Source organism: Protomyctophum bolini (genome assembly GCF_963924005.1).
Source record: "Protomyctophum bolini genome assembly, chromosome: 16".
Classification (NCBI taxonomy): domain Eukaryota; kingdom Metazoa; phylum Chordata; class Actinopteri; order Myctophiformes; family Myctophidae; genus Protomyctophum; species Protomyctophum bolini.
Window position 1 is genome coordinate 6,765,263 of NC_137877.1, and position 21,437 is coordinate 6,786,699.

Genomic DNA, 21,437 nt, shown 5'->3' on the forward strand with positions numbered 1-21,437 from the left:
AAACTCAAGCGAGATCACATGTTGGAGCAACATCTGGCAATGATTACCATAAACTATAAAATTAGTTTGGTTTCGTTCGTGTTGGCTGGGATCAAATTAGATAAAAGTCATACTGTTGCCTAGCTCTGGTCCATAGCCTTCTACTGCTTCTACGATTCTGCCCTGCGCAGTAAGGCTATGGGACTTTCCATTTTAAATCGAAATCAGACCAGCCTCTCCTCTTTGGCGTAAATAAAAATAATGTTTTTGCTACTCAACAAAACAAAGGTGGGTTGTGTCATTAGAAAGCCTTCTTTCCTTAGTGGACGCACTCTGAGCCCCCCACCACACGTATAAACGGTACTTTTTGGTCAAAGGGATTTGTTTTCACCGGAGGAAAAATATTCTCTATGAGGCAGTTCTCTGGGCAATATCGGTAGAGGGCGCAGCGGAGTAACTAAAAATATCTTTTTCCCAGTGGAAACAAAATCCCCTTTTGGCCAAAAAAGTACAGTTTATACGTGTGGTGGGGGGCTCAGAGTGCGTCCACTAACTAAGGAAAGTAGGCTTTCTAATGACACAACTCGCCTTTGTTTTGGTGAGTAGCAAAAACCTTTTTATTTACACCAAAGAGTAGAGGCTGGTCTGCATTCATGCGAGCGGCGGAAGTTGAGAGTAACATAGCTTTAATGCACGCATTAGAGCTATGGACCAGAGCTAACTGTTGCCTATCAACAGAATATTGATACAAATTGTATCATACAATGCCGGTAATACACTTGAATTGGTAAACTACCGTAAACACGTCAGTGTTACTGGCACTGCTCTTTGGCTGTGCGCCAGCTCTGAGCTCTAATATCTTGGAATGTAAATTAGCCCTGGCCTGTAAGCCCAGCCTACTGGACCAAGGCGGGGGCCCGACAGATATCTGAGCTGTGATTGGAGGGTAAATGTATTCAGCCTCCCCCACCACAGCCAATGACTCTGAACACCAAAGAAAAGAATCCTCCAATCAGGTTGCCTAGCGTTTTCTCCCTTTTAAACATTTAGGTGATGTGAACTGACGAGTAGTCTGACTCATTTATTTTCTCTTGGCTACACGAAAGGTTAACCGCATCCTGTTGCCTTTAGCTTGACTGACAAAAAGGTGAGTGCAGTAGATATTATTTTTATTTGTAAAACTGAATGATTTGAAGCTCAAAGCTAGCCCTGTATGTTAAACCGATTTGCCGGTAGGTGATTTCATGGTGTGAGTCGCCACATGCTCTCCATCATCCAGGATTAGCTAAAAGCTGCGCAAAACAACCATGGTTTCTTGGATAATCTAGTTTTTAGTAGTTTTTTCTGTCCAAAGAATACATTACGATTGTCTACTAACACACTACTGTAACCAGAAACATCAACCGGCGTGACAACTGTGTGACAATAACCTTGTATGATGAAACAATGCTCCGCTCCGTCATAGCATCCTGACCAGCCAGATATAGTGTCGGTATATGCGGCTATTGCATCATCTTTTACCATTTCTATGTAGACTGTAGGACTATATAATTGTACTTTAAGTTTACAGCAAATTTGCAACGGAATAGTCTGCTTCCACATAAGGATGTGCATCTGAATCTCCTATATATAATTTTATGTTTAGTTGATTCTGAGTTTATGGTTTTAATGTAGCCACCTCTAACATAAGAACGACACAACGTACACTATAAGCCAATAGTTTTCTCAATAAAATGGCTATCACTGAATCACAAATAGTTGCCAGTAAGAATCCAATTTTAAATGGGCTAATAATAATACATAATCGAATGTGTTATTCTGACTTCAGTAGCCTCGGAAACCCAGACAGTGAATGTGTGGGTTCATAGGTATCTGGTCTGCACTGATTGAATATGTTGATTCAGAATATGTATTTTTATTTGTCTTTCTTTTGTATAGAGATGACACTTGTATTATACCTTATAGCTTAACATATTAATATAAGTTTAACAAATAAAGAATGCTCAAGGCACTGGTATGGTTTCTGAGAGGTTGGCTATCGTCCTCCTGACTTCTAATGAAAGTTAGCTCTGGTCCATAGCTCTAATGCGTTTCTGGATCAGAGGCTAGAGCTAAATGAAAGTGTGGTCTCAGAGTCATCGGGTTCACACCACAGTCTATGGTTCACACACTGTTCCTACCAGACTGTTGTAACTAAAAGGGATTAGCCTAGGTAAATTAGGCTTAAGGCCAACATGATCATTTCATGGCCATGTTCCAAAAGTATTGTAAAGTTACATCAAAAAGTATTCTTTGACCCCATTTTCATATTTTGTTGATGTCCCACAATTTTCATGATATAAATAAAATGAGAGAATATAATTTCCAATTTAAACATAGGCCTATTTGCCATTTTCACCCATAATGGATGTTCAATTTGTTAGGGGAGTACAGCATTGATTGATGTATTTATTAACAGATTGGAGAATTACAGTAGGCTACATTTCAAGCACAACTCCATACAAAACTGTTAACTGTGGACACGCCATAAAGCTTGTTTATAATAGGGTCCACCATGTTCAATTCATCATAACATTTAGAGACTACAAATTACACTTCTATATAGCCAAAAACAGGAAATAATCATACAGGAGGTAAAAAGGGGGGGGAAACACGGGGGCCTCTGAGCTAGGGGGGCCCCTGAGCTTCAGCCTCCGCGTGGCCGCGTTGCTGTCGCTCAAGCTTAGGGGCCCCCAAAAAGTGCAAAGTTAATAACCGCTATTACCTTTGAACTTTTTTGCCAGTAATGGGCTTATCATGTCCCTCAATTGTCCTAAACCAGTGTTTTTCAACTGATTGTGAATGAGGGACCCCCGCCCTGACTTAGAATCAGCCAGGTGACCTAAGATTAGTGGTTTTGTAACACTTGCTATGCATGTGTATACAACTTCCCACTGTGTCTCAACTCTCAACCAATGGTCCATTGACTAATAATTTCCTAATTATAATGACTCATCCAGACATTCCCGGTGAACTTCTCTCTTCTTGAGATTTTAACTCCCTTACTGTTGAATTTCTTGACCTCCCACTTGTCAGTAAATGACTGCATGGTCGGTCATCAATGTCACCAGGTCATTCAGTTCACTGTTTAACTAGTAGAAAGAAAATAAAAATAAATCCAAATCCTACAATTACTAAATGCATGGTCAGGGAGCACAATCATGCAATACCTCCACGGACGACCTGTTGAAAACCCCTGTCCTAAAACCATCATATGATACATGTTACTGTTAAGTGTTTAAACCCTCAGTTTATCCATAAGGCTTCCAGAGGGAGGTCTCCAAAAACAAGGGGGGGGGGGGCCTTTGCATGTTGGTGGTCCAGGGGCCCTTTATCTCTAGATGGCAGTGAGGGGAAAAGGGGTGAGGGGGATTCAGATTTTACGGGGGCCAGTTTCGAATTGCGAGGTGCCTTTTGAGAGCAGTTTTGAAGGAGTCAAGTCTTATTGACTGTTTGTAGGGCGTTCCACATTTTGGTGGCATAGGAGCGAAAATAATTTAGTCCCTTGCTTGTGCCGAATCTGGGTTGCACATGGTTTGTTGAACTCCCTCCCTCTGGTGTTGTGGGTCTGGACTTCGTTGACATTAAGGAAGTATTTAGACACGTACATGGGTGTCTTGGTGGTGTATCGAATATTGTGGACCAGACCCATTGCAAGATGCTGTACTCTGTCGTCAACCCTAAGCCATTCCAGCCTGTCAAAGTGGGCAGGGGTGAGGTGGGTTCGGGGAGTGAGGCCAAGTAGTAGCCTGACCAGTTTGTTTTGGGAAGTCTGGAGCCTTGTTTTTGTTTTAAGGGCCTTTGAGGTGCTGTGGTACCAGGGGGTGCATGCATAGTCGAAGACACCTTGTATGAGGTTTCCTGTTTAGGGTCTTCTTTTTTATTACGTTGGTGGCCATTTTATCACTGGAAAGATTATCCTCCAGGATGGAACCTAGGTAGGTAATTTCATCTTTTCGTGTGATAATATTGTCACCCACTCTAACCAAGAAGCCATCTGCCTTGCTGAGATTACTATTTGATCCAAAGAGAATGGATTCAGTTTTTCCCAGGTGTAAAGATAGTTTGTTATCAGCGAGCCAGGTGCAGATTCTACCAAGTTCAGAGCTGAGGGCCTTTTCAACCTGCAGTTTGTTCCTGTCCGAGACCAGCATGCAGTGCTGAGTCATCTGCGAACAGGAACAAGTTGCAGTCACAAGCTGATGTCATACATATATTAGGAACCGCAAAGGCCCTGGTATGCTTCCTTGTGGAACGCCACAGCTCACTTGGAGGGGGTAATTTAGGGGGCATTTATTGTGCTCCTTAACCACTTATGCCCTGTCAAAAATAGCAGATCTACAAGCTCACAATTTGTCGCACTCTCATCGCAATACGTTGTGATTGCAATTTTTTTGTTGTTGTAGTAAAGTTTCTGACTTGTTTTTAATATTTTCTTTTCATCTTCACCTATGAAAACAATAGGCCCAAAATGGGGCCTGCATGATTAAAGTGGTTAATAAACCCCGAAAGAGTATCAACCTTTCCCTATTTTACCCCAATGTTGGCATGAGACTAGCACTTTGCTCTCTGTCAGATCAGATGCAGTATTATTTTCTGCACAGTGTTATTATACACACTCACTCAGCACTCACGCTCTGCCTGGTGGTGTGTGGTGCAGCTGATCATGGACAGACACACCTCCAGCCCAGTGTGCACTCGGTGCCATCATGCTGTGGGCTGAGAAGCAGGTTTCAGGTTGCAGGGCCATAACACCAGGGTCCTTTTAGTTTAGGAGATAGTTACGAAGAACATCTATTCATAGTTCACGTAGTTAACCCACGGCAAGCTCACAAGTCATACAAGCTGCACAAGTTGCGGTGTGAGCTTGTAGATTGTCTATTTTTCCAGCAAAGATATTTGGTGTAGTAGAGTGACTGGGGCAGAAGGTATAGTTAAAAACGTTGAGCTAGACAGAGTGAGATTATTCTGTAGATCACCACACCACAATATGAAAAACTGTTTTTTTTTTCCTTTTTTCCTACAATGCATTCTTGAAATTTCAATGAATTATTTGTACAGGGGGGAAAAAAAAGTCAGCTTAGTCTAATTCAGTTAAAGCCTTCTTATTCTTTATTCTGGCTTTTTGTGTTGTGTGTACATGTGTGTGCACGTGTGTGTGTGTGTGTGTGTGTGTGTGTGTGTGTGTTTGTGGGCGTGTGTGTGTGTGCATTGAGTGTGATTTAACCCAGCTGTTTCAGTGACATAATATGGAATGGATGCAGACAGTGTGTGCTGTTGCGTAACAGCCATGGCATCTTGCCATGCGAGAGTGTAGTGGGTTTCCCATGCTTGCAGGCGCAGAAAAAGTTTATTTTATTAGATTTTGATAACTTTGCAAAGGGTTTGTACTTTTGTTGTTTGAGCAAAATACTTTCTATGCCATTCTATTGATGAAAGTTTAGATTCGCTGACATTTTTAGTGATAAAATCCTGTGGACCACCATACATTTTAATATGTAATACAGTTACTCTGCTCCAATATGAGCCTTTTGAGGCTAAAATACTCTGTGGCTTATCTGGTAATATTGTACTGTACTGATTATCAAAAGGAACACCTGTATCGCAACTGCTTTGCAAATAGCCCAAACAAAAGTAGTTTATCAAGGTAGCGGGGGATTCACCCATACTTAATTCTGTTTTGCAAACTGTTGTGTATTTAGAAGACCCTTCTCGACGTGGTCTTAAGAGTTTTGCTCCGATTCATTTGAGTGGCAAGCAAGTTCTGTAGTTTTTAAACGAGTAATACTGGCCTTTTTAATTTGGAGATGTGAGTTATAACAGATACAGACAGAACACATATGATATACACAATGAAATGTGATATGATTTGGCAGCACACATTGTCCTAATAAAATTCACCCGTGGGAAGTGAGGGGCGCTCTTATCCTCATGCATCATCTCATTCTGGCCAATCACAATTTCTCTTCAATATCTACTTTGCTCAGCCAACCTATGTATGGTGTGATCAGCCAATCACAAGCCAAGGTTTGTGTTTACACAAACCCGGAAAGCTGGGCCTAGGAGGGGATAGAGCCTAAGAGGCCCTAAAAAAAAAGCACCCAAGGTGTGGTGACGCAGTCACTCTTTTCTCCTTACAGGTGAGACATGCCGTCCGTTCCTTCCAGCACAGATGTGGGTCCCATTCCTTCCATCTGCCCTCATGCAGCTAAACTCCGCAATGCACAACTTCACCTCAGTGGAGATGCCATGGACAATGGCAACATGGCCATCATTAATGCAGGGACAAAGCCGTTCGCCGAGACCCACACGAACGGAGATGCAAAGACCTTGAAGTTGTTTGGGGACAAAGATGGCTCCAGGGTTCGGAACGGCAACGGATCGTCCCACGTCGTGAATGAGGATGTGAGTGAGATGGAGAAGGTAGACGTGGCCCTCGACGGTAGGGTGTGGATCCGCCCTGACTTGCCTAGCCGGTGCACGTGGCGACTAGGCATGCCCAGTTCTGAGTCACCTCATACCCAGTCAGTACGGTGAGTCACTTAGAAATAAGATGAACTTTAAAGTGTTCAACATTTGTTATGCGGGAACACCCACTGAGTGTCAAAAAAAACTGCTTTCTGGCCTTGACAGCCCATTCATCCAAACAGAAAAGTCCTGTCTGATTGCAATAAACAATGTTAAACTCACTGACATTGCAGCTGTACGAAAAGCTTGAATTATCCTCTATATCTGCAAAGTTTTTGTTTAATAAAAATCCAACATAGAAACGTTATGAGCTACTTTCTGTCAAGAAATGCCAGAGTGCCAGAGAAGTGTCATAGTTTGCTCAGCATTGCTCATGCTGCTCAATGTTTTTCCACTCAGTCTAGATGAGGGGGGTGTGTCCTGATGGGAAAATCATGCATGTGCATACTCTCTATTTGGACAAAATTTCTGCCCTACTGGTTCCATGAAATCAATAAAGTACTTGTATAATATAATCAGTAAGTCCCACAGCAGCCAACTGTGCATGATCATGGTATTTGGGAGAACATTAGTGCCGTTATCAAAGCAACTAGAGAGTAGGTGCAGCGTAAATTAAAATAACCCTTGAGAGAGGCACAACCCTTCCTCTTATTGGGGGATCATCGAGTAGATGCCAGGAAAATGCTCCATTGTATGAAGAAAAAGTGTATAGCTGTTTTGACAGATGATTTGTCTTCTTCAGAGTTCAGCGAGGATTCGGAATTTTCCGACTCATGTTTCAACGTTCTTTTTAAAAATGTGTTCTCACAGCACCAAAGCTCCCGGTATCCTTCCCAACGTCCTCAGGAGGATTGGAGACACGCCACTGGTCCGCATGAATAAGATCAACAAAGCCTTTGGACTCAAGTGTGAGCTTTGTGAGTAATACAAAAACACAACACAACACATGAGAATGTTCAGAAATGGCTCATGATGATTTGGATAACAAGAATGCTTGAAATCAAGCATTCTTGTTATCCAATGAAAGTGGAATTGCATTGTACTGTTTAGTCTTGGCTTGTTAAGATTTGAAATTAGCCCTTGTTGTCTTAAATTAAGGCTGATTCAGGCTCCGTTTCATTTCCTCAAGATCGGGTTCCTGAAATAACTTTCTTAGCCACATGTCTGTTATTTACATATGTTGGAGAACCGGCTGGCAACCGCACAGTGTGCCACTGCCAACGCATATCATGTGACCCACACACCTACCAATGTAAATTGTATAGATAGATCAACACTAAAATCTACTTTAAACGCACCACTTCACGATCATAATCTGTTCATGAATGGGCTTGAGGGTAAACTTTTACTCGACTGTTATTCTCTTCACTGAAACAAGAAAATGAGAGAATTTGGTCCTGATTGAGCTGGGATTGGGTTTGAGACTGCAATAACTTTTAAGGAATGTAGCATGCCGGCATGTGGATAAAATGTTAGGCTTTCAAATGGAGGAACTGCTTAGGTGAGGCTTATAGGTGAGGTAGGACAATGCTGTTTTCTTGCACCAAGAACTCTTTTGGTACAGTCCTCCTTCTCTTGTTACAACAACGGGAACATTGAAGTATCACATAGCCTTCTCCTCTGGCCGTCACGTCAACAGTCTGTGACTGTAGGGGTCTTGTCTGAGGCAGTGACCTGGAGGAGATGAACATGAAAAAGAGGGTTGTGTGTGTGTGTGTGTGTGTGTGTGTGTGTGTGTGTGTGTGTGTGTGTGGGGGGGGGGGGGGGGGGGGGGGGGGTGTGTGGTGGTGTCGTGTCATGGTGGTGTCGTGTCATGGAAAATGGTGACTCCGGGCTGAATTTAGATGGTCAGGTTCTGAAGCCAAGGGGAGAGAGCAAGAGAGAGAGAGAGAGAGCCAGGGGGCTGCAGTGAATCAGTTTACATGCAGTACATGGTGTCATGTCCTCATGAGCCACTGTTTTATCAGACCCTTATCAGTGACGTCTTCTTTAGGACGGGTTGAGTGTTTTACCCCCCTTTTTTGGGCGCTGCCTCTGCGCCGTTACGCAGCTCTGTGTCCCCCTATGTGTCACTGTCCCTATGTGTACGCGTCGGTGATGATTTCGTCGACTAAAACGAAAGACGAAAAAGGTTCGTCGATTACCTTTTCTTTTTTCACTGACGGAAACTAAATGAAAACTAAGCTATGATGACTAGAACTGAGACTAAATATATTTATATATATATAACAAATAAAAACTAGACTAAAATGTTAGGGAGGGACTAGTGGACAAGAGATCCATTATAAGTCATTTTACACTTGGTTGCACGCTGAAAATAGCCAATCTACAAGCTCACAACGCGTTGCAGCGTGAGCTTGTAGATCGGCTATTTTCAGCAAATGTAAAAGTCGACTAAATCAGCCGTAGATTTGGTCGACTAAAATCTTATATTTAGTCGACTAAAACTAGACTAACACTAAGACATTCCTGGTGACTAAAACTAAAGGAAAACTATTCAAAAGACTATGACTAAAACTAAAATCAAAATTTGCTGCCAAAAACAACACTGGTACGTGTCTACGTGTCCAAGCACGGAAAGCTGCAACATGGTAACTCTGTTATTAATGTCAGGTGTGATTTTTCCATATACAGTACATCAGCTATGCTCTTTCCAGCACTTGGAAAGTTGTTTGAGTCATAGAGACAGCTGTATTATAGTGTTCTAGACAGTATGTATAAATTTATACTACGTACCGGCTCCATGAGGTTGCAGGGTTCACTCAAGAGGAACCCTGTCATAGCCATAATTTAAGCTTCTTTCAAAAGAATGCCATTGTGTAACCCTGTAATTGTTGAAAGTCAATCTCTGGTTTGTTCCCATGGCTTAATGAAACAAAGGACCTTGTATCCATACTTCTATGGTTTTCATGTGACTGAGATTAGTCTTTTTAGTCTGTCTAGTTCACATTTGTAGCTTTTCAAGAATTTGTGTGTGTGTGTGTGTGTGTGTGTGTGTGTGTGTGTGTGTGTGTGTGTGTGTGTGTGTGTGTGTGTGTGTGTGTGTGTGTGTGTGTGTGTGTGTGTGTGTGTGTGTGTGTGTGTGTGTGTGTGTGTGTGTGTGTGTGTGTGTGTGTGTGTGTGTGTGTGTGTGTGTGTGTGTGTGTGTGTGTGTGTGTGTGTGTGTGAGAAAGTTCTGGCAGTTCTTTAAATGATCTTTAATTCTCAAAATCGGCTCATGTCTGCTCAGTTGTTCTTTTAATACCCATTCGCTTGGGCAACCTTAACTGTACTGACCGGTGCTCTAAAGTAGATTGAATTAATTGTACAGAGAATTCTTATTTTGAGGATCATCCTATCAAGGGAGTTCAACTTAATTGGATTACCTCTCTTGGCAGTGATGATGCTCTTTGATTAAATGAATGATAACGGTACAGTTATTTTAGATGTGGCGGATAACATTTACATAATAGTTCACAAGGCTATGCACTAATGCACATCTACGTTGGCAGCAACAAAATGCTGCTACAACATGGCATTCCATGTACCACAAAATATTGTGACATCTTTCGTTTGTCTACATAGATAACCCATACATAGATAACCCATACTATAGCCACCTACAATGTGCTTTGTGACCTGAAATGACCTCCCGTGTGTTTGGTGAAGTGAAATAACCTACCATGTGAATGCCTGTGTTAACAGTAAGTGACATGAAATGACTGACCTCCCACATGAAATGTTCTGTGTTCAGTGGCCAAGTGTGAGTACTTCAACGCTGGAGGAAGTGTGAAGGACAGGATTGCCTTGCGGATGGTGGAGGATGCTGAGAGAGCTGGCCTGCTCAAACCAGGGGACACCATCATTGAACCCACCTCTGGCAACACGGGTACATTACGGACTATAAAAAGGGGGATACATACTGTACATGCTGCACAGTACAACTGTTAATCCTCAGTATTCAGTTATCCATTTGTTGACTTGTTTGTATGATGATGTAGAAGAACAATTCAACTCGTATATCCGAGTTGTCACATAGTATAAGATGTGACTTGTTGTGTCTCGCCTTTTCATTCATTGCGCAAAACACAGATAGTTGTATGTGTCCATTATAGTTACATTATAGTAACTCACCCATGGCACTCTTCTCTCTGGCTGACTGCAGGCATCGGCCTGGCACTCGCAGCCGCAGTCAAAGGCTATCGCTGCATCATTGTCATGCCTGAGAAGATGAGCATGGAGAAGGTGAGGCGGTCAACTTTCACATTCCTCTTCCTGGCTCCTTCTGGGGACAGTTGGCGTCAAATGTCTATAATTGAGAAATGTGGTGCGATGATGATTCTTCCCAGGTGGATGTACTGAGAGCTCTTGGGGCGGAGATTGTGCGCACTCCTACTTCTGCCAGCTTTGATTCACCAGAGTCCCACGTGGGTGTGGCTTGGCGTCTGAAAAACGAGATCCCCAACTCGCACATCCTCGACCAGTATCGCAACCCCAGCAACCCCCTGGCTCACTACGACACTACAGCCGAGGAGATTCTGGAACAATGTGACGGTATGTGGTTGGAGCGTTAACCCATTCTGACCTGAGATCAGATTCATACGAGGTTTCCACGGGACACACACTGGTCTGATTAACCCATTCTGACCTGAGATCAGATTCTAAAAATGTCAGTCGTTCTTCGAATTTTTCAAAAATAGCAGACCTACAAGCTCGTATCGCGCCACTCGGTGGCGCGATATGAGCTTGTAGATCTGCTATTTTTCAATAGCTAAAGCATAACATGATGCCAACAGAAAAGGAAATCTTGGATGCAAGCCGTGTATAATTAACATGCCACATATTGGATCTTGTAATGAAGATTAAAGTATACCCCTTTCCTTGTAGGAAAATTGGACATGTTGGTGGCTGGAGCTGGCACAGGGGGCACCATCACTGGCATTGCCCGCAAGCTGAAGGAGAGATGCCCCAACGTCAAGGCAAGGCGCTGACACTATTTTTACTGTTTTCCTAATGCAACATTTTAAGGCATGTTTATGGCAGGCTTGTGCCGTACCATAAATGTTGTTCTATCAAAATAAAAAAAATGTGTGTTTAGAGTTTGTGTTTAGAGTTTGTTCCCCCCAAAAGGTGCACGTGACTGCATGCCAATTAACAGAAAGCATCCTTGTATTATCTATGCCTGTTAATTGGCATAGATAATACACATTGCAAAAGCTTCAACATAACTTTGTTCCTGTATACAGCACACTATGACATCACGGTGATACACTTGTGATTGTGTGACGCTGTATTTGACAAACATCATCAGCAATGTTATTTATTTGTCGTAGATTGTGGGAGTAGACCCTGAAGGCTCGATCCTGGCTGAACCAGAAGAGCTGAATAAGACGGATAAGACTCAGTATGAAGTGGAGGGCATTGGATACGACTTCATCCCCACAGTGCTGGATAGATCTGTAAGTCTAAAGTGTGTTTATCTGATGTCATTAACCACATGAACCCTAGCGTCTCTATTACATCATTGTAAATAAAGAGATGTGGTGTACAGGGGGACCAAGTATAAACACTGTATAGGCTTGAAGTGGATATTTGTGCTGCTGCTGTTCTGACCCACCAACTCCTCTTGCAGGTGATGGACCAATGGTACAAATCCAATGATGAGGAATCTTTCGCCATGTCACGCATGCTGATCAGAGATGAGGGACTTCTGTGTGGTAGGTTTGAAATACATCCACTAATGCTGTTAAAGGAGAATTCCATGCTAGAAGGCTTTTTTTTTACCTTTCTTACCTTTCTTTGTAGTTGTTGAGTCCCCACCAAAGAGGTCCAGGTGTTTTTTTGTGCAAAAACTCCTTATTGGCTATTTCCCCTACCATAAGCCTTCAATGAATTGCATTGAATTGAATGGGAATTGAATGGGGCTATGGGGTGTTGTGCTAATTTGCTTATTTCCATCGAAATAAGTAGTAAAGTGTGCCGCTTGGGATGTTATTTACATTATGAAGAGAGGATATATTAAAAAAATAAATATATATATATATGAGCGATGGAAATAAGCAAATTAGCACAACACCCCATAGCCCCATTCAATTCCCATTCCATTCAATGCAATTAATTTAGGGCTTATGGTAGGGGAAATGGCCAATAAGGAGCTTTTGCACAAAATAACACCTGGACCTCTTTGGTGGGGACGTAACAACTAGAAAGAAAGGTAAGAAAGCCTTTTTAGTATGGAATTCTCCTTTAAGTCGCTGGTTTAGGTTGAATAGCAACTTGGTTATGCCTGCAAGCTTATATTGCCTATAGTCTATTCTGTTATTAGATTATGAATGGGACATTTACCAGTAGTTTTTTTTCATTTGATGTAATGTGTGTTGCTGCAGGTGGCAGCTCTGGCACAGCCATGGCAGCAGCCGTGAGAGTGGCACAGGAGCTGAAAGAGGGCCAGCGCTGTGTGGTCATCCTGCCAGACTCCATCCGCAACTACATGTACGTTTAGGAGGAGGAGGTGGGGGGGGGGAGCAACGCTTGACTGCGTTTGGTCATGACTTTTAAGACTCTGAAGCTAATCTGCGCTAATGACTCCCTGGTCTGCTTACTTCTAGGTCTAAGTTCCTGAGTGACAAGTGGATGTGTGAGAAAGGTTTCCTCAGCCCAGACGACCTGATGGTCTCTAAGCCATGGTGAGAAATGTCAGCTGCTGTGTGTGTGTGTGTGTGTGTGTGTGTGTGTGTGTGTGTGTGTGTGTGCGCGCGTGTTGTGTGTGATGTATTTCCTCTTGTTACTGGTGACTATATGTTACTGTGCAAAGTGTGCATAAGTGGCAGTCTCCACTCTCACCCTGATGAAAGCTTTCTAGCTGGAATGTTGGTGTGAACATAACTAGGGATGGAGCTCGTTATTTTTTTTATTGATAATGAGCACCTTATCGATCAGGCTTATCGAGCCGGGTTCCACTATCGAGCATTTTCTACTATTTTGTGGAAAGACGGTAAATAAATAAATTCTGAACAGAACCAGTATATTTGACTACGGCCTTCAAACACAGTACTTTTCTAACAGACAGAAGGCAATTGACTATTTTACTTTTGGAAAAATGATATTAAAGAAACTGTTAACTGGTTAATGTGTGTACACTGTACAGTCACTGTAAAGCGTAATGTTGTTGACCCGGACAGCGCTGGTTGGCAGGTATCGTCAATACACTTTTAGACCGACATGTTCATGCCAGCGTGGGTGATTACATTTATATCTTGATCGCCTCATGACGTCATGGGCCGCTATGAGCGATAACAGGCTTGATAAGCCCAAAGCTTTTTGATTAACGGGTACTCAATAAGCTTAATCGGATTTTTTCGGGTATCTGTTATCGAGCTAAACTAACTAAGAAGCATGGGACTCCATCCGTATTCATGGTTTTTTTTTTAATGCCACAGCTAAACAAAGCAACATTTATTGAATGTAAAAGTTGACACAATGTTTACATTCTCATAGTTAAATTAACACCAAGGATTTTACTGTGCATTAGCCACAATTCACTCCTGTGTGGAGAAAACACCAGATTATACATAGATCTAGAATGGCTGTGATATTCCATTCATTTCATATTTTCCATATACTGTACACAGCCATATAACATGCATAATTAATTGCTGCAAGCTGGGGTCAGCACTTGCTTTTCATATCCATTTGAAGGTTGTGGCAGAAAAATGAGAATGTGGTCTGTGAATCTCTCAGGGAAAAAAATGGATATTGTACTGCCTACACAATTTCTGTTACAACATTAAAATGTATAATGAAACTTTATGACAAGAGCTGGCTCCAAGTCGCTGCAATTAGTGAGTACATGTGGTGCGCTACAAATTGACAAGATGACCCCCTCCTCGAGAAAGCATGCAACCTGTGGCTGTGTATAAGGGACACGTAAACTTTTTAAAGAAAATCATGAATGTGGCGCAAATCTTAACTCAAATCTTTGCTTCTGGGGGTCCCTGGAACATCATATTTTCAGACGGGGTTGGTGGCCAATTACACATATTTTTGGGGGTCCTTGACATGAAAATGACTGACATAGAAAGATGGGTTTTTCAGAAAAGTGTCAGGATTTAGAAGACATTTGTAGAACCGATGCCAGGTCTAATTGGGTTATACATTAATTACGTTTTAAATCTCTCTCTCTCTCTCTCTCTCTCTCTCTACTAAACCCTGACCCCAAACCCTCTCGTGTATTAGGTGGTGGAATCTGACTCTGCAGGGTCTGAATCTCTCTGCACCCCTTACAGTCCTGCCCTCGGTCTCCTGCCAGAAGACCATCAAGATATTTAAAGAGAAAGCCTTTGACCAAGCGCCCGTCGTTGACGAATCGGGGTACACCAGACCGTTAACATTTGAATACAATGGGCTGTATTTTGCGTGTCTTAAGTACCAGGTCTTATTCCCTAACTTGAGTAAACTAAAGACCTGGAGGCGTGATCAATGCTCTTTGGCCACTCAGAGTAGCCAAATTCCACGCAAAATACAGCAGAATACCTCTTATAGAACAATTGACAACAAATTGATTGTGAAACCACATGATCAACGGGTGTGTTATCTTGCGTGTGTCTTTGTATACACAGTGTGATTCTGGGAATGGTGACACTGGGGAACATGCTGGCCTCCGTGTTGGCTGGGAAAGTGAAGCCCTCAGACCCCGTCAGCAAGGTGCTGTACAAGCAGTTCAAACAGGTTCGTTAAATGCATGACACATGACTGCAACCACACATGTCTCCATGGTCACATGGAGATATCCAGACGTACGTATAGACTATAGCGTCGCAGTCCCGTCCCATGCGAGGGCACCGAATGAGAATGTCCCATTCGTTTCCATAGTCGTTTCAAAACGCATTCGTTTAAAGACCTTTTTAAACCTCGGACAACAGCCGAGTTGACAAATCATGACGATAAACAAACAAATAATTAGAAGAAAGTTTTCTTCTTTCTAATTATTTGTTCGGCCCCCAAAAATTGTTTATTTTCATGATTTGTCAACTCGCAAATTGCAAAGTTTCGACCTACTAGGTCTTCTGTTTTTGCCTGATGAAGACCTAGTAGGTCAAAAACGTTGCAATTTGTTGCCTCTAAATAAAGTAAGTCTCGGAGCTCTATAAACTAGTGTGTGGATGTTCTTTCTCTTCCTTGATGTTGCCTTGATGCGTGACATCCAGCACCTGGCCTAAATATAGGCATTGAGATGTGTGCACAGTAAACAATCGTCTCTGTGAATAGAATTTGAATAAAACATGTTGATGTCAACGGAGGCTTTCGGGCGTTACTTAATTCGGCCATATGTCCAACCTCAGGTGCGCCTGACGGATAACCTGGGAAAAGTGTCCCGTATCCTGGAAACGGATCATTTTGCCCTGGTGGTGCATGAGCAGTTCCAATGTAAGTAAACATTCGCTATCCTTCCTGTCGTTCTCTTCCTGTCCCTCATCATGCTTTCAATTTGTCCCACTCTTGCTTTGCCATAACACTGTATCTCGTCTGACTAATGATAGTGGTGAGTGAGTAGAGAATGTATTTCCCAGAGACACACACACTGCTCTGTTTTGTTGGCCAGGTGACCATCCTCTCTTGACCAATAAACACCCAGAGCTGCATGGTTCAGGGGTCATTAGTAAAATGTCCACTGCCTCCTCTCCAGGTAATTGTAAGCCATTTTGATAATCAACAACACACAGTTATTGCATCAGCGCAGCTTTACAGGCTGTTTATCACTAGAAAGAGATAAGCTTCAACAACAAACACTCACATGAGAGGTTTTGAGTAAGCCTTATTTACCTTGTTCACAGCCTTGAGGACATGAGATTAAATCATGCTGGTGAAATGTGGTGGCTTATGTAAATAAGGGCGCGTTGGTATTTTTCCACCGAGCTCAATATGGTAGCACCAAGGTCCTCCAGTCCTTGCCAGGAGCTGTATTCGTGCTTAGCACCAAGGTCCTCGCCATAACCAAACAAAGGTGTGGCAGAAGAAAGCTCCTCCCAAAGCAAGCCATTTTCCATTTTAGAGAGACTAACTGAGATTCAACTCAGATTTGTGTAATAGCGCCACCAACTTGGGTTATGTGTGTACTGCGGTACAGAGGCAACTGTTGTTGTTTTGTACGTGGTCTCTTCACAGTAAATTATGTGACAGTCATGACTGTCTACTACACGATTGTCACATATTTCAGCAGGTCACCAGTTTCACCGTAACACCATGCTGGAGTGACCCGAGTGTGAGAGAGCGAGTGGCCGAGATTTGGGGGCATTGGAATTTGGCTATAAAAAAGTAGACGCCTCATTCGAGGCACAGCACGCTGCCACTCAAAGTGACAATCGCAGTGCTGTCTTATCCGGGATGTCACTGAGGAGGAAGTAATGATTCTGACAAGCCTTGGGGAAAGGCGTGCTGTGATTGGCCACTGAGTATAGTCACTTTGAGTGGCAGCGTGCTGTGCCTTCTTCACCATATATTCATACACACGCCCCAGAGCCGTGAGGAGGCGTCTACCTTTCTATAGCCAAATTCTAATACCCAAAAATCTCGGCCACTCTCTCTTGGATTTTTCAAAAAAAGTTCGTAGCGTGCCACTCGGTGGCGCGCTATGAGCTTGTAGATCTGCTATTTTTCAATAGCTAAAGCATAACATAATGCTAACACCAAAAGGGGTTCCTGCCCAAAATGGGTTTTAATGACGTGCTTCTTGGAGGAGGCGAGTGGACTCTCCGAGAGCCCATACAGCTGTATGGGCTGTACATCGAGTGTACATCGAGTGCTTGATGTTCTTTTTTTTTTTTTGTCTCCTCTCGGAAGATTTCTGCATCACGTGTACACGTTCTTTTTTTTATTCCCTTCTCCCGTGACGTATAAATCCTCCTCCACATGTGGCTTGAAACCCGATACTATGCCAACCCCCTGCCGTCCCCCCCGTCCACTAGCACTGCGGCTGTCACAACACACACACTGGCTGGCTTTATTGCGTTGTGTGATATTGGCATAGTAAAAGTAGGCTATACATAGTAATAGGGAATAGGCTATATTGTTATATCTGTACGAGCAAAAAGTAACGCGGGCACTGGGCAGGTAAATATAAGTTTGCGCATCCTGATGCTTATTCACTATTTCAGGAATAAATAGCCTTGCACATGTTAACTATAAAGATAACGATGTAGCCATACACATTGATGAATTGTCTATTCTGTACTACACTACTAGTTCTAGACTATATATTTGCAGCCACGGCTCTGGCTCCAGTGATCCAGCTGTGTGTGTTCCACTTTTGCTTTGGCAATGTAAACGTGTGTTTTCTCATGCCATCATAAAGCCCATTGAATTGATACACGTCACAAGTGATGGCGGAATGTGCCGTCGCTTTGAAGTGACAGCGTAGTACATTCCGATCCATCCTAGAGGCAAATCCACTCGACCACTCTGTCCTCGCATGATCGAATCCTCTAGCGGGGCTAATGCGCGAGTGGAGGACGCGAGGAGAGTGAAAGCGAGTGTGAAATTTGGGGTATGGGAATTCGGCTCATAAGCTGAATTCCAATATAAGTTTATTAGACAGACGGGGAATATTTATATAGGGCTGGATCGTAGAAATGAGACTGCAAGATATGCGACATACGTAGGAACGTGGCATGATGATGTACAAGGCTAACCTTACTGTCTGCATACCAGGCGGACCTCATGGGTGCCACCTAACGGGATGCCCCACATGTCTAGAAAGTACAATGCAGACAGAGAAACATATCGCTATCGAGCACAATGCAAGCTGTACTGTCACATATCAAGTACACTGTATCTCACTGTAGTTCAGTACACAGACTTACTTATCTGTACATGGCATGATGCATAACAGTATGTAGGACACTCATTGAACCCATTTTGGCCTTACGGCGAATTTAAAAAAATGTCTTCTAAATCCTGACAGTTTTCTGAAAAACCTCATGTTTCTGTATCAGTGGTGCTCAATATTTCATGTCAAGGACCCAGAAAATGATATGTAATCGGCCACCGACCCGCATCTGAAAATATGTTGTTCCAGGAACCCCTCGGAAGCAAAGATATGAGTTAAAAATGTTCGCTCTGAAAGAATATATATTCAAAGATTTGCGCCGCATTTTCACGATTTTTCAAAAATAGCTGACCTACAAGAGCTTGTTGATCTGCTATTTCTCAATTGCTAAAGTATAACATAATGCTTAAAACACCAAAAGGGATTCCCGCCCAAAATGGGTTAAAGACCTCCATGCAAGTTACCGGTATGTGAAGTCCACAAGATGGTCACTTTATTTCGGCAGGTCACCAATTTCACCGTAACACTGCCATGCTGGAGAGACCAAGTGTGAGTGAGCCAAGATTTTGGAATTTGGCTGGGTGTTACGCTCCTGTGTTCTTGGCTAATGGCGACAATAAGCCTCTCTGACCTACACACAAACATTGTTAAGTGGATGATCATGTCGGTACAATATTACATTTGAATAAGAAACAATTTGGCTTAAGTTTGACATTTATAGACACAACTGCTCTGCTGAACAGACGCATGACACAAACAACTCTCTGGGTTCCAGTAAAAAGGAAGTTACTGTTGTTGCAGAGTTGTGTTTAGACTTGTTTGCTTTGTTTAATTGCCAGCTCTGTGTTGTGAAATCATTGCTCTAAGGCAGGGGTGGGCAACTTTGACGATGGCGAGGGCCAATATATTTCCACACTCACTCCAGAAGGCCACAGTGCATATTACTGTCGTAGCAAAAATAGCTGATCTACAAGCTCAAAACGCGTCGCAATGCGACGCGTTTTGAGCTTGTAGATCAGCTATTTTTGCTATATTTGAATTGTAAATTCAATTGTAAATTGTAAATTGTAAACCTGCAATTTATTTTGCTATTTTTGAATTGGAATCCTGAAAAGTAACCTAGTTTTTATTGAATTTCAAATGCATTTAGTTATAGTTAACTTTATGAACTGTTGACTACATTGGACACAAAAAGACAATAACATGTTAATACTAGTCATCAAGTACTAGTCATTTAAAACTAGTCATGAAGTAATTAAAGCGGGGTTTGGAATTGTAAACAGCTGAAATCAATACGGCCGCATTAAGTGAAGGTGGGGGCCGCATGTGGCCCCCGGGCCGCCAGTTGCCCACCCTTGCTCTAAGCCAAGGGGAACACGAAATCCCCCCCCCCCCCCCCCCCTAGTTAGGTGAATGCTGTCAATGAGCCAAATGCTGGAATTCGACCTAAATGAGTTATGATTACCTGGACAGTGTTGGACAATGCTCATAATCAAATGATGTAACGTGCTGTAATTCATTTGGAGGGAAAATCATACCAGAGTAAGACCTACATAGCGAGTCTTTATCATGGCCATTTGTTCCGTTGTTTGTTCAACAATGTCAGTGTAACTGTTACTGTTACTCTGTCCCTCCTAGATATGGCCGACGGGTCCACTTGCCCGAGGTATATGGTTTTCGGTGTCGTGACGTCGGTTGACCTCCTCCACTACATCACCACACACGAGAGGCGGGAGCGCACACTGTCCGAGTGCTCACTGTCCGACGACATGTCTCTGTAAACGTCTCTGTTCAGTTCTGCTGATCCGGCGACCGCGGCTATAATGAAGACACGAGCAACGATTTATGATTTGAATCTATAGTGTGATTTAGATTTAAATCGTGATGTATCTCCACCTGTTTGCTCATCATCGATTTGATTTTCATCTGTGAGGGTGAATTATTTACACGCTGCAAATTAGTGCTTCGGTTAGTGCAGATTACGTTGTCTAACATCCGAGTTGTTGAAATCACATCTGAAGACTGCCTTCTGTATCCTGCCTCACTCATTCCATCTTGAAGGTTATTCTCGAGGAGAATGCTAATGCTTCTTTTACATTAATCAGTATGGATGCCTTTCTTTTTTTTTTATCAATCACACACTTACACTTTTATTTACTTTCTGGTTAGTGGTTATCATATGCTATAGTAATGGTGTATCACAAAATCACAGTTCTGTACCTGGCTTGGCTAGTTCCTAGCTCTCCTGTAGATATGTAGGTCTACTGCAATGCAAATCAACAGCTCCACCTTCTGGCTGACAATGGTGAAACAGGATAAAATATTCAATGCAAAGAAGAAGAGAAACTGCAAACTGTAATGACAGGGTATCATCTGTTCGAGTGGACACTATCATTTGGCAGTCTTATTAAGCCTATTGGGCTTGGTGAAAGATCGAAGGGTTTGGCACAAAGCCAAACTGGAACCCTAACATTTAGACAGGTGTTGGGTATTTTTTCTTGTATTGAGACAAGACTTATTGTGATGAGCTGATGGCTGATTGTATTTAAACTGTATATGGTCTTAGTTACACAAGACAGGCCTTTTATAGAGGTCTGTCTGTGTTGTGCGGTTAGGTTAGGTCATTGATTTGTTCTTTGTACTTTTTTCTTTTGTTTCTATTTTTTAGATGTATAAATCATTCAGTTTGCATGGTCTGACTCAAAGAGAAGTATAAATAGGAGAGGGACATGCTGATTCACTGTTGTGTTTTTTTTGTTTTTGTTTTTTCCTCCAAATTCTCTGCCTGTTACTTTCCAACTTTTTCAGGTTTTTAAGTTGCTTTTAGTTTTGCATTTTGGTTCTGCATTACTTCCAATAAAAGCTTTAAAGGTGATGCTTATTAACCATTACTGTGGTTTGAGTGTGTGCATCAATGAACTATCCCTGTGGGGACAGAAAATCAAGATATTGACCCTTGTGAGTTAATTCTTCAGGTCACTTGAGGTAAGGGGTAATTGTTATGGCTAATAAGAGGTTTTTGTTAGCTAAGGTTGCAATGGGTAAAAGATTAAGGCAAAAAGCATATCATTTGACAAAGTGTGTGTAGTATTTTCTTCTTCTTCTTGCTGCAAGAGTGAAGTCTAGCCAACACCAACTCGGGATTCCT

At 42.5% G+C, this 21,437-nt stretch overlaps 1 protein-coding gene across 2 annotated transcripts; it reads left to right on the forward strand.

Moving 5' to 3' along the window:
- The first annotated feature begins 1,005 nt into the window (after positions 1-1,005).
- LOC308331115 (cystathionine beta-synthase-like) lies at positions 1,006-21,164 on the forward strand. 2 transcript variants are annotated; one of them, XM_080786271.1, is made up of 16 exons: positions 1,006-1,126; positions 6,159-6,551; positions 7,297-7,403; positions 10,220-10,354; positions 10,631-10,710; positions 10,815-11,019; positions 11,353-11,444; positions 11,799-11,924; positions 12,098-12,182; positions 12,852-12,957; positions 13,074-13,151; positions 14,701-14,835; positions 15,084-15,192; positions 15,807-15,891; positions 16,067-16,156; positions 19,928-21,164. In XM_080786271.1, exons 2-16 carry the CDS (start codon positions 6,166-6,168, stop codon positions 20,068-20,070), a joined length of 1,962 nt encoding a protein of 653 aa, XP_080642397.1. In that variant the 5' UTR covers positions 1,006-1,126; positions 6,159-6,165; the 3' UTR covers positions 20,071-21,164. The 2 variants fall into 2 exon arrangements, with proteins under 2 accessions (XP_080642397.1, XP_080642398.1); XM_080786272.1 differs by lacking the exon at positions 16,067-16,156.
- The last annotated feature ends 273 nt before the right edge of the window (positions 21,165-21,437 follow it).